This window comes from Triticum urartu, chromosome 2 (genome assembly GCF_003073215.2).
Source record: "Triticum urartu cultivar G1812 chromosome 2, Tu2.1, whole genome shotgun sequence".
NCBI classification, from domain to species: domain Eukaryota; kingdom Viridiplantae; phylum Streptophyta; class Magnoliopsida; order Poales; family Poaceae; genus Triticum; species Triticum urartu.
This window is the reverse complement of record NC_053023.1, coordinates 594,838,302-594,852,070: the sequence shown is the minus strand read 5'-3', so window position 1 is coordinate 594,852,070 and position 13,769 is coordinate 594,838,302. Positions and strand designations below refer to the sequence as shown.

At 47.5% G+C, this 13,769-nt stretch overlaps 1 protein-coding gene across 1 annotated transcript; it reads left to right on the top strand.

The window, feature by feature from the left end:
• The first annotated feature begins 5,128 nt into the window (after positions 1-5,128).
• Positions 5,129-13,229, top strand: LOC125539038 (salutaridine reductase-like). The gene is made up of 5 exons (XM_048702400.1): positions 5,129-5,274; positions 5,367-5,607; positions 6,014-6,079; positions 11,944-12,138; positions 12,613-13,229. The coding sequence occupies exons 1-5, from the start codon at positions 5,240-5,242 to the stop codon at positions 12,994-12,996; spliced, it is 921 nt and encodes a 306-aa protein (XP_048558357.1). The 5' UTR covers positions 5,129-5,239; the 3' UTR covers positions 12,997-13,229.
• The last annotated feature ends 540 nt before the right edge of the window (positions 13,230-13,769 follow it).

Below are 13,769 nucleotides of genomic sequence, written 5' to 3'. Positions count from 1 at the left end.
TCCAAGCAGAAGGAGGGGGTCGAGGTGACGTCCCCAGCCAAGAATCCAGTCCAGAACAAGAGGAAAGGAGGGCTATCAATCCAAGTCTACCAAAAAGTGGCGCCCACTCCTCTGGCCATTACAGAGAAAGGAGAAGGGGCTGTGAACACATATGGTGTGCGGGGTTCGGCTTCAGAGACAGAGATTGAAAAATTGGGTGATATATTTGTTGAGAGAGAACCAAAGAAGAAGAAACCGACACCACCAACGTCTGAATCCTCGGTAGCAGCTGCTAGTTAGTGCTGTCCGTTGCAATGAGTACCATCAGTTGGAACTGTCGGGGGCTTGGGAACCCCCAGACAGTTCGAGAGCTTCGCAAGATTGTGAAGCAAGAAGGTCCCACCCTTCTGTTCATAATGGAGACCAAAATTAAGGGCAAAAGAGTGGAAGATTTGAAATTTTCTGTAGGTTTTTCTGGTTGTTTCGCCATCGATAGTGATGGGCTTAGTGGTGGCATTGGCCCGTTTTGGTCAAATGATGTTGAAGTCAAGTTGGAAAATTATAGCCGGTCACACATTGATGTATCAGCTAAGAAAGACAATAAAACTTGGCGTTTCACTGGTTTCTATGGAGAGCCACGGGTGGAAAATAGACACCATAGTTGGCGTTTTCTCCGCACTTTATTTGCTGTCCTGCATGACGCATGGATCTGCATGGGAGATTTTAATGATACAATGCAGGCGGGCGAGCACTTCAGTGTCAATGCTAGGTCGGAGGTCCAGATGAGGGCGTTCCGGGATGCGGTTGATGACTGTTCCCTACAAGATTTGGGATGGAGAGCTATACCCTATACATGGGATAATCGGCAGGTTGGAGCGGCAAACGTAAAGGCTCGCCTTGATCGGGCCCTTGCTAATGACCGGTTTTTGAATCTATTCCAGCACACTACTATCAAGCATATTAGCAGCGTGGAGTCAGATCATTGTTATGTTGCGGCTGAGTTCAGAACTAGCATGGCTAATCACTGGCATCGAGCCCAACGGAGTTTCAGATATGAAAATGTTTGGCAGTCCCATGGTCAGTACGAAAAGATTGTACGTGACTTGTGGCATGCAGGGGCTAGTCGGAGAGGCTTGCAAGGCGTCGTGGATGCGCTGGTAGTCATCCAAAAGGATCTGGGTGTCTGGGGCGAGCGTGAATTCGTAAATTTATCAAAGAAAGTACGCAAGCTACAGAAGTGCCTAGAACGTCTAAGGAGCGTCTCAATGGGCCGGGGGCCTACAGAGGAGGAGCTCGTTGTTGCAGCGCAACTGTGAGAAGCCATGCGACAGGAAGAAATCTGGCTCAAGCAGAGATCGCGGGTGCTTTGGTTATGGGAGGGAGATCGCAACACTGGTTATTTTCAAGCTCAAGCCGCTCACCGTAAAAGAATCAATCGAATCACTTCTCTAGAGAACATACATGGTCAGATTTTGCAAGACCCGGAGGAGGTGAAGAAGGAGATCAGTGACTTCTATCACGCCTTGTATCAGACACAAGGCTTCAACCCGATGGAAGTATTATTAAACTGTGTGCAACCGAGTGTCACTGATCAAATGAATGACCATGTCAACAAACCATATGTTGCGGCAGAAGTAAAGAAGGCTCTATTTGACATGGCACCGTCAAAGGCCCCTGGGGTCAACGGGTTCACTACAGATTTTTATCAACGGCATTGGGAAGTTCTTGGAGAGGACATCACAGTGGTCGTCCTGGAGTTTTTGAACGAAGGGGAATTACCTTTGGGGTTGAACGACACATCCATAACTTTGATCCCAAAGGTAGGACACCCACAAAAAATATCTCAATTCCAGCCAATTGCCTTATGCCCTGTTCTATACAAGATTGTAGTCAAAGCAATTGCCAATAGAGTCCGAGGGATTTTGGATGAGGTGATTGGAGAAGAACAGAGTGCATTTGTTCCAGGACGTTTAATCACGAACAATGTACTTGTGGCTTACGAAAGCATTCATGTGATCAAAAGGCGTAAGAAAGGCAAGAATGCATGCTGTGCGGTGAAGCTTGATATGCTCAAGGCCTATGATAGAGTGGAATGGCACTATCTCAAAGCGATGCTACTTAAGTTGGGCTTCGGCGATAACTTTATTCGCTTAATCATGAAGTGTGTGACCTCAGTGAGGTTCACAATCAAAGTAAATGGGGGGCTTATCCCCTACTTCACTCCTTCGAGGGGGCTCCGTCAAGGATGCCCCATGTCACCATACTTGTTTTTGTTGTGTGCCTAGGACCTTACATCACTTCTGAATAATTTTGGCGGGGCATATATTGACAGAGGCATCAGGGTAAGTCCGCATGCACCTTGGGTTAATCATCTTCTATTTGTTGACGACAGCTTGATCTTTCTCAATGCAAAAACCAAAAGTACAGAGAGGCTTAACGAGATTCTTCGGATATATGTTGAATGTTCTGGACATGCAGTAAACCGGGAGAAAAGCTCCATCTACTTTAGTGGCAATACGGGACAGCCCCTACGACAGACTATTAAACAGTCTCTCAGGATTCATGTAGAAGCATTTTCAGAACGCTACCTGTGGGGCTCCCGACTGCTATTGGTAGAATCACCAGTGGGAATTTTGTTCATGTGGTGGATAGATGTCGGGATAAAATGTGAGGCTGGTCAGAGCGGAACATGGCTTGTGCTGCGAGAGAGGTTCTTCTCAAGAAAGTTATCCAGTCTATTCCAACTTCCAACATGAGTTGTTTCATTCTGACAAAAAAGGTGTGCAAGAGTGTTACTTCATGCATGGCAAAATATTGGTGGGGGAGCTCGATTGACAAGCGTTCTCTCCATTGGCTATCATGGAACAAACTTGCGACACCAAAGGTGAAGGGCGACATGGGTTTCCGAAATTTGCAGTTTTTTAACTTGGCGATGCTTGGAAAACATGGATGGCGCCTCCTCACAAGACCGAACTCATTGTGTGCCAGGGTGCTGAAGGGCAAGTACTTACTGCATACGAATTTTCTCAATGCTACAGCCCCGGCTCGAGCATCGGCGACTTGGATGGCCATCATAGAAGGGCGAGACACTCTCACTATTGGTCTTATCCGCCAAGTTGGCGACGGCACAACCATATCAACATGGACGGACAATTGGATTCCAAACACACCCACTTTGAGACCTAGGGATCGCCTCAGGCACAGCTCCGCTGACTAGTGTTTCTGAACTCATTGATGATTATACTGGGAATTGGAATGAACAGATTGTCCGCCAGAATTTCTTGCACCCGGATGCGGTGGAAATTTTAAATATACCTCTGATCTCTTCGGGTGGTGAAGACACTTTGGCTTGGGCTTTGGAGAAGTCGGGCATAAAATCAGTGTATCGTTCTCTTGTGAATCGCGACGAGCTTGGCTCTTTAGAGGAAAGGGCGACTACAGAAACATCATCAGCCAATACACAGTTGTGGACTGCCTTGTGGAGACCTAAAGTCGTCCCCAAGGTCCGAGTTTTTTGGTGGAGAGTACTCCGAGGGATACTCCCTGATTCTGTAACCTTGCGACATCGACACATCAAGCAGCTTGGCTTGTGTGACATCTGCAAGGCGTTCTAGGAAGACATGCTACATGCGATGATACATTGCACACATGCAAAGAAGTTTTGGATTGCATCCTGGGACAGATTTCAGCTATATCTCCCACGGCTGCATCGGGATACTTGGGCACGTGATATCTTGCTTGACCACATGTTCACAGATGAGGAAAGATGCAAGATAATTACGATTATGCATAGCATTTGGTCGTCACGCAATTGCTGGACTCATGAGCGCGACGGCTACAACCATGTTCAAGCTCTGAAGTGGGTCCATGAGACCTTGGCGATCTTGGAATTCCCTTCCTCGCGACGGAGATTGACGGTTGGTCAGAGGTGGCGACCACCAGAAGCAGGTTGGGTTACAATCAACACTGATGGAGCGCTGAATGTGGAGGATATGAAGGGCGGAGCGGGAGGTGTTGCCTGTTCGCACATTGCGTTCCTCAGAGCCTGGAGCAAACCCCTACACGGCATCACCGACCCCTTCATCACAAAACTCCTAGCTTTTCGTGACGGGATGATCTTTGCTCAACTTCGTGGCTTCTCACATGTGATTATGGAGACTGATTGCTTGGAGTTAGTCGACCTATGAAAATTGCGCAGCAACACTAGGTCTGCGCAGCAACACTAGGTCTGTTGCAGCGCCTATCTTGGATGAATTAGAAGAAATTGGTGCTAGTTTTGCTTCTCTTTTTGTTACTCATGTCAGTAGGGATGCTAATGTACTGGCGCATCAGTGTGCTTGTTTAGCTTGCTCACTCGATGGCACCGAGAGTTGGCTTGATATAAGCCCTGAGTTTCTGGTTTCATGTCTAGGGCGGATTGTAACACTATGATCGTTCATTAATAAAGTTTCCGAATTCGTTGCAAAAAAAATTAAGGTTCTCGTCATGAAAGAAACTACCTCGGTACGTGTTATATATGGGCACCAATGAGGTGAATACAACTATCTTGCTCCAATGAGGCGAGGGAGGATCGACGCCGCCCATCCCTGCCTTAGCGCTGCCGCCAGCGAGCACAGACCTCCGACCAAAGTCACCTCGCCACCATCCTCTGCCTTCTATTTTCTCGATCACTTTGTATCTCTCGCCATAGGAGCGCCGTTCGCCGCTGCCGTCGCGGGTCCTTGTTGTGAAGCTTGTTGTCAACCCCGCTGGACCATGCCGAGCTCCCGCCGCTCCCGGAGGTCCCCACCTCCTTGTCGGATCCGACAAGATCCAACTGGAATCCTCGCCGTCGTCGTGCTCCTAGCCGCATGAGTCTCTGCCCCCGCGGCTCCCGGACGTCTCTGCCTCCTACCCGCGCATCATCCTTGTAGGATTCGGCGAGATTCCTTGCCCCCATCGCCCCTGAAGCCGCATGAGTCACCGTCGTTGCAAAAAGCCATGCAGTTGCAAAACTCTTTCTTTCGAAACAAAAACTAAGTTGCAGAAAACATTGACACGGGGGTGCTCTTGTCCATCTGATCAAGAGACGATCTGATGGAGACGGAGCCGGCGGAGGCGCCCGCGCGATCGGCCGGCTGAAGGTAAGCTTATAAACAACTTATGTGTTTTGCAGTACGAAGAAGGTGCAGCTAACGACCATCAGAAACTCCAAGGCTGCAGACTCCATAGCTCACACAGTCCTCGACACGCCGCAACGCGTCGGAGGGGAAAGATCAAGATGGAGGCAGCCACCTCGAATCCGTCGAGCAAGAGGTTCGATCGCTGCATCTACCTCCCCTTTCCGTACCCCGCTCAGCGAATTTACTTGAATTTCTGCGCGCGCTGCTGCTATGTGCGTAATTTAGGATCGCCCTGGTCAGCGGAGGGAACAAAGGGATCGGGCTGGAGACGTGTAGGCAGCTCGCGTCCAAGGGGCTCAAGGTCCTGCTGACGGCGAGGAACGAGGCGAGGGGGCTGGAGGCGGTCGAAGGCGTCAGGCGCTCCGGTGCTGACGTCGTCTTCCATCAGCTGGATGTCACCGACCCTGACAGCGTCGCCCGACTGGCGGATTTCGTCAGGGATCAGTTCGGGAAGCTCGATATCCTGGTATGTGTAACTCCGCTTTGCGCTTTGAATTTAGGGCCTCGCGCAAGTGGACATTCGTGCTGTTCCACTGAGAGCTCGTCAGGTAGAATCATAGATTCGTAGAAGTGCACTTTTCTTTTCTCGGACTCTTAACTTAGTAAAATTGCATCTGAAGGTGCAGAAATTGTTACTCAGCACATTGTTGCATTGAATAATTTTAAAATGAATTTAAGAGTTCTGTTAACAAGTAGTATAGGTGCTGTAGATTTCTTTTACCAGGCTTGTACTAGTTAATCTTGGCTTGTGGTTGATACGGGTACACTACGCTGTTCAGATTATTGACTTCTCATTGGTGTTTATGTAGAAGTGATTTTTCTCGGATTTTTCTAATTCATCACCATGATCATGTGATTTTTGTTACTTGTAGATTAACAATGCAGGCATTTCAGGTGTTGATCGAGATCCAGTTCTGTTTGCACAAGTTCAGGAACAGGTAATTAAAGCAAAACATTTTGATGTTTTCTGTATCGAATTGCAGTTTGTCAGCAGTAATATATACCTGTTTCAGAATCAGGTTAAGTCAAAACAATAATAAGTCGTTTGTAGTTGTTTGTTGGCATCTATCAACTGTGGCAGACATAAACATCACTGTCTCTTGTAACTCCTAGAGCGTAGTTTAGTATGAGAAAACATATCTTACTGATGTTGGGTAAAGGGTGAACATAGAAGCTTGGATTCCAGAAATCATTCATCAACCGCAGCATCATTCTTTTGTAACTAGCATAGTTTAGTTTGAGAAATCACATCACACTGATGTTGCAATACAAGATAAAACTAGAATATTAGATTGTAGCAATCATTAGTCGAAGTTGGCAATCCTAAAATTCTGCATTGTTGTCACTATTTTTGTTTAGTGAATTATGTGTTAAGAGAGGCGATTTCCTATGCATGGTGGTAGCTACGCACGCATGGTGACAACTACACACCCTTTGTCATAAGTGTCTTTTTTGATATATGCGGTGTCGGGTTTCTTATAGCATTGGCACAAGTGCATTTTTTGTTGTATAGAAATGACCTTTTCTCACTTCTGTTGGTCTTTTTATTACCTTTTTAACACAAGTGCCTTTTCTTTGTGTAGAAAGGGACTTTTCTTGGTTCTCTCCGTCTTTTTGTTTGCCTTTTTGGCATACCTGGATAACGGGGTAAAGCTGACATAATATTATGTCAAAAAATCCCGTATGGCGGGAGAAATTCTGGCAAGAGAAAGATATGATAACTCATGTGCTTTTAATGTATCCCACTCTGGAAGAGAAGAATGGAGTATCTGAAAGGCGCAACCATACACTTATGGACATGGTGCGCAGCATGATGAATTATTCCAACTTGCCATTGGGATTATGGATGGAGGCGCTTTCACATTCTCAATAGAGTACCAAGCAAGTCGGTGCCTAAAACACCGTACGAGCTATGGACAGGAAGGGTGCCCTCCCTACAACACTTCAGGGTGTGGGGGTGCCCTGCGGAGGTCAAAATGTTTAATCCAAACATTGCAAAGTTAGATTCCAAAACAGTAAGTTGCCACTTCACTGGCTATCCAGACAGATCAAAAGGTTGCTGGCGAGGGCGCGTCGGGCGGCGCGGCGGCCAGACAGTGGCGCGAGCGGGCGGCCAGGCCGTGGCGGCTGCGCGGGCACGGATCCATCGCGGATCTGGTCCGGCGGACACGGTTTCGGCCTCCCCTGCTCGGCCGGCCGGTTTCGATGGGGGGACTTCTCCTTGCTGAGATCTGGCAGCGGCGGCCTGGTTCATTCAGATCCCGTCAGGGATGGCGGCGGCCTGTGCACGAGAGATGGAGGTCTTCAAACAGATCTGGGTGAAAACCTGCTATTGGCTATTGCCAAGGCCGACAATGGCGGCGCTGTCTGCGTCGTTCCCTTCCTGAAGGCATCGCCGTGGACAAGTTCAAAGGCACTCTCTGCTACCTCTGGGGGGAAACCCTAGATCGGATGACGGCGGCTCTCTGGTGTCGTTTTTCCCCTTGGGGCGTCATTCTTGCAGGTGTACACGGGTTCGAGGGACTGGAGAACGGCGTCTTTGGTGGAGCGGTGCTTCATCTTACACATTGATGGTGGCGGATCTCGGCGGCGTGGCGCTGTGGAGACTCGGCGTCTGATGCGCGGAGATGGACTTGCGCAGGAGGAGGAAGCTGTCTGCCGTCATGTTGGCGTTGATGGCAGAGAGGCCTGGCAAGGTCGGTGCATCAGTTCTGCTCTGAGGATGGACCGATGAAAGATGAAGGTGACGGCCCTTGCAGCATGCGGTGCTCACTGGGAGTGTGCCAGACCGGTGTGGGACCCATTCCAGGTAGTGGCTTGGATGGGACACCCGACTTTAGATGTTAGGTTTTGGTGTGATGTCTGTTTGGTATTAGGCCCGGACATTCGACACACCTTCATCAAGGGGATAGGAGTAGCAACAGCGTTGCCAAGTTGGTGGCTTCAGGCTTATTGATGTATCACCTTGTATGGTCTTTGTGAATAATTAATAATTATTGATGTATCACTATATTCTCTGTTATAAACTTTAAAGTCAGTAGAAATAGCTGACTTTCTTGGTCTTGTAGACCTTCTAAGGGCCTCAGTTTCTGGCACATTCTGTGCCTCAACTTCTGGCACTTCTTCTAAAATTTGCTATTGCACCTCCCTTTCATGCTCAACAACGGGTTCAGTCAGCTCCTGACAGATGGTTCCGGGTCTACCCCCATAGTTGTCATGGGTGGAGTTGCAACTGGTAGTGAGAAAAATGGCTCTTGAATCATCGGATTAGGTGCATGCACCCTCTTCTCCTCAAAATCAATTTTCCGAGCTACCAAGCTCCCTCTCATCATTTCGTCCTCAAAGAAGACTGCATGTCTCGTTTCTACAAACTTTGTATATCTGTCCGGGCAGTAGAAACAAAAACCTTTTGATCTGTCTGGATAGCCAGTGAAGTGGCAACTTATTGTTTTGGAATCTAACTTTGCAATGTTTGGATTAAACATTTTGACCTCCGCAGGGCACCCCCACACCCTGAAGTGTTGTAGGGAGGGCACCCTTCCTGTCCATAGCTCGTACGGTGTTTTGGGCACCGACTTGCTTGGTACTCTATTGAGAATGTGAAAGCGCCTCCATCCATAATCCCAATGGCAAGTTGGAATAACTCATCATGCTGCGCACCATGTCCATAAGTGTATGGTTGCGCCTTTCAGATACTCCTTTCTTCTCTCCCAGAGTGGGATACATTAAAAGCACATGAATTATCATATCTTTCTCTTGCCAGAATTTCTCCCGCCATACGGGATTTTTTGACATAATATTATGTCAGCTTTACCCCGTTACGCAGGTATTTTTTCAGACTTTTCCCGCCATGCAGGTTTATCGTAATCATCTTTTCCCGCCATGTAGGTAATTCCCTATAAGAGAACATAAATGTCAGAATTGGCTCTTTTGACTGCTTATTCAATCATCAAATTTAGAAATAAATCCGAATGCTCTTTGACACACATACTTAATCCGACGTTGGTCAAATTAAACACGCATGTTGCTTGTTTCATATCAAATCATGTTAACTGAAAAATCTTTTCATAGAGAGTACATGAAAGACATTCATCAACCAAGACTCTCAATGATCTATCTCTTTTCTTTTGATGCCATTCTTTAGAAAGAACATACTCCCTCATATTATGACATCTTTCGGGTCACAAGTACCCAGCCATTTGCTTTCACGAATGAAAGCGTGGAAAAACTTTTAGTCTGAGAAAACATAGCCAATAATCAACAATAATGGGCATAAAAATAACCCTACGTTGGTCTGGTTAAAAGAAATGCGCATTAAACTTTTGAAACTTTCTTTTATATTCAAAATCACCGTTGTGGCAGAATTAGAATAAACATCATCCTTCTATATTAATTCCATATCACCGTTGGGCGGAAATGAAAATAATGCATATAACTCATAAACAATATGATGATAGTATTTCTATTAAACAACTTTGCTAAGAAATATCATCATCATCAACTTTATTGCAGCGGGAACAAGAAATATACATTTGTCAGTTCAAGAGCATTTCTTGATCCTTAATCGTTCTCTGAAAATTGAGCACTTTGATACAAAATTTATCAGAGATTTAAACTTTGAACATAAAACTCATAGAATTATATCACTGTTATCATCAACGTTGGTCAGAAAATAACAATACCATACTTTAACTTTAAAACAAATATATATTTTTTGTCATCGTGGAAACTATCTGCATCTTATTTCATCCACAAGGAAAAAAACATTGCTAAGAACATCTCTTCCAATTAAATTTTCCCGTTGGTTCCAATTTAATTGGAGGATAAAACTTTTACTTTGCAGCGGAAACTTTACAATATTTCATTCAAAAACAATTCTGTACTCTTTTACACTCTTATCAATTTTAACCGGTTGGTTCGAAAATGAATTAGAGAAGTAACAATTTAATCTTTTACTTTAGTTCTATTCACTTTTAAAATAGCACTTTTTTATTTGCAGCAGAAAAACATGAATAAAAAATTCATGAACTTTTTATTCTTTACAAAAACTTTTCTTTGACCAAATAAAAAATTCATGAACTTTATTATTTTCTTTGTAAAATTCATGAACATTTCTTTTTCTGAAAATTTTCTATTTTCATTTTCAGAAAAAATTTCAATTAACTTTTCTATTATCTAAACAAAAAAATTTCATTGGAAAAAAATTGCATAGAAAAACTATTGTAAATCTGCCCAAAATATGGACAAATTTCATCAAAACTTGCTGTGTAGAAAAATAACGGAGAAAATTCATTTTTTACAGCCCGGTCCATGGCCTTCCTACTGCGCACCGTGCGTGCCTCTTTGGGCCATAAACGGACTAGCGACCGCGGGCACGCGCCTGGCAGCCTGCTTGTACTATGGCCCATCGGCCCGCTGGGGGGGGGGGGGGGGGGGGGGGAAGAGGGCACCGCTCGCTGGTTGCCGTCGGATCAAATCTGACGGCCGCCCGCGCAGATCGGGCGAGTAAACAAGCTGCAGCCACCCCCCTCCCGTAACCCTAGCACCATTTCCCCCCCTTGCGCGCGCCGCTCGATCCCGTCCTGTCGCCCGACCACCGCGACGGCGCCGGTCCCCGGTGAAAAGCCACCGCGCCGCTCCTCCCTTCCTTTCCTGTGGCAGAGGGAGAGAGAGGGTCGCGCTTGCGCCCTCCTTTGCTCCCTTACGAGCCCAGCAGTGTCGGGGCTCCGCCGGCCGCCGGCGACGGCGTGAAGCCACCGCGCCGCGCGAGCCGCGCGCGAGTTTCTTCCTTTCCCCGCTCCATATTCTCCCCATCCACTGAATCCAGTGGCAGTGAGAGGCGACTGAGGCGCGACGGAGCCGTTCCCTGATCCCCTGTTTGTCCGGCGATGATCCGTGGCGCCGTTGCCTCCCCTTCGCCGGTGACGCGTTTCCCATAGCGGAAGCGCGCCGCCGTCGAACGGCGTGGCTGCGGTGCCCTTTGCCCTTTGCAGGGTGTGTTCTTCTTCCGAACGGCTCGGCTTGCCGATGCCCGTCCGGATCGAGAGGAACGGCGCGGCCTTTGCGGCGGCGCTACTTTTTCCGTTGAGGATTCGTTCTTTGCCCTGTCGATTAGGGTTCTTTGGGGAGGGATCTTTTTTCTTTCTCTGTTTATTCTTTGAACCGAAAATCATAGCCTAGCATGGCTCTGATACCATTGATAGATTCTCTGGATCGGGGTAGGCTAGATCATCCGGTAAACCTACCTTCACTTTGGGTTGATGAACTCGAGCCAGAGGCCATCGTGGTGAGATGGCCACGACGGCAATGACAGAGAGATGGCGGCGGCGGTGGAGCTTCCCGTCGTATCGCGCTAACCCTAGATGGTAGGGATGTAGGTGGGGTTCTGAACGCACGGTGAATCTCGTGTTGCGTGCGGCCGACTCTCCCACCCCTTTATATAGCGCGGCGACAGGGGCCCACCAACCATGGTTTGGTTGGGCGCCCCCGATCAGGGCACGGGTCAAGGGCCCGTCGAGCCGTTGGGCTCGATCGGAAGGAGATCAACCTAACAGCATCGTCTAGATGCAGAGGCCGGGGGTACATCCTCCTTTTTCAAAAAAAAAGAGAAAATTTGAAGCGGGTCGGCCTCAACTCACTTAGTTAACAAAAATAACTTATAGTTTAATTGGTGCTTCACTTCATATACTTTAATTAGATTTTAAAGATGAATACTCCTGCCTGACCCAACCAGCCTAGCATCTATGCTTCTGCATTTCTAATAAGATGTTGTGTAATAATTAACCCATTTATGCATGGATAGGTTGAAAGCATGGATGTAGATCAAAGAGTTCAATGGATGAAAGAAAATTCTAAGGAGACATATGAGGAAGCAAAAGAATGCATGAGAACAAACTACTATGGGGCAAAGCTTGTCACGGAGGCACTACTGCCTCTTCTTCAGTTGTCCTCCTCTGGGAGAATTGTCAATGTCTCATCAGGCTTTTCACTGCTAAGGGTAAGTTGTTAACCACGCTACAGATCGATAAAACCAATTACTAGTTTCAGAAAATATATTTAACATTATTTGTGCCAGTATGTTTCTGTTATAGCTTTGTTTACCACTTTGTTTAGTTTTTAGTTTTTAAAAAGTATATGTGCAGCCTTGCATTGTGTCTTCCAGAATATTATTACAGTCTTACGGAGTACTTATTAAATAAGAGATAGGGTATATCTGTTCGCATAAATGATCTTATTTCAGTTTAACTTCTTTTGTCAGATGCAATAAGCAGGATCTTATTTCAGTTTAGCTTCGTATTCATTCCAAATAATACGACATAGGTTCACATTCTTTGGATTGTGGGATATGGATTTTTCTTTTCTTCCAAATCCTCACCCTTCATCATCTCCATGTGTTCTTTTTTTCCCTGTCAGAAAGCACAGGTTCAGAAACTAGTTCTTTTTAGCTAATAAGTATTGTTTTCTTGAGCAGAACTTCAACAGCGAAGAACTGAAGAAGGAATTCGACGACATTGACAACCTTACTGAAAAGAGACTAGAGGAGCTTCTGGATCTATTCCTGGAAGACTTCAATGCCAACTTGATAGAGGCACATGGGTGGCCGACCGGTGGCTCGTCGGCCTACAAAGTCGCCAAAGCTGCCCTGAATGCATACACGAGGATCCTTGCCAAGAGGTTCCCCGCGATGCGCATCAACTGTTTGACGCCTGGTTTTGTCAAGAGCGACATGTCCATGCACATGGGAGAGTTGACGCTCGAGGAGGGCGCTAGCAACCTGGTGAAGGTCGCTCTCTTGCCCGACGATGGCCCGAATGGTGCTTATTTTGATAGGGATGGCGTGGCGTCGTTTGTGTGATTGTTTCGTACGTGTAATGGTTTCGTCCGGTTTTACTTTCAAAATATCAACGTCGTTTGTGTAACAGTAGTTGTCAATAAACAGTGTGCAGTTTAACCTGTGCTGTGCACTCAAATGGACATGCGTGTGTGTATCATCCATATTGGTCGATGAGGTCTATCGATCTTGTGGGTATGTGTAGGGTCAAACAATGCGACAACACACACGTATGACGTATGGGTGTTGCTGGCTGATGGACATGCTTGGTTTGTTAACAAAATTTGCTAACCATCGGTTTTATTTTCGAATAGCTAACCATCGTTGTCCGGCTCTTCTGTAAGGTTTTGCATGGAGGACTCCGGGTTGCCCGCGACCCCGCGACCCCTACTAGGGTTCCCTCCCTTGCCGCCGCCGGCCCGCCCTGTTCCCCCACTCCCCCTCTTTTCCCCTCCCCTCCCCTCCCGCGGCACGCCCGGGGGGATCTCCTGCCGTCGCGTCCCTCGCCCCGCATCCTTTCTCCTCCCCCAGCCGTTGCCGGCGAGCTCCGTCAGGCATAGCCCGATGGGCACGGCGGCAGCGGGGCCCTTCTTCCCCCTCCGCTTGTGGGCGTCGGCACGGGGCGACCCCTTCGAGTGGCGGCGTTGGACGTCCGCGGGGTCCAGCGGCGCGGCGGCGGTCTCGCGGGGTGGCCTGCTGGTGGCGGCGCTTCGACTCCCTTCGTTCTGCACGCGGCGGGTGACTGCGATGCTCCCGTCTTGAGAGGTGGCGCGCGACCGGTCTCTTGCCGGATCCGG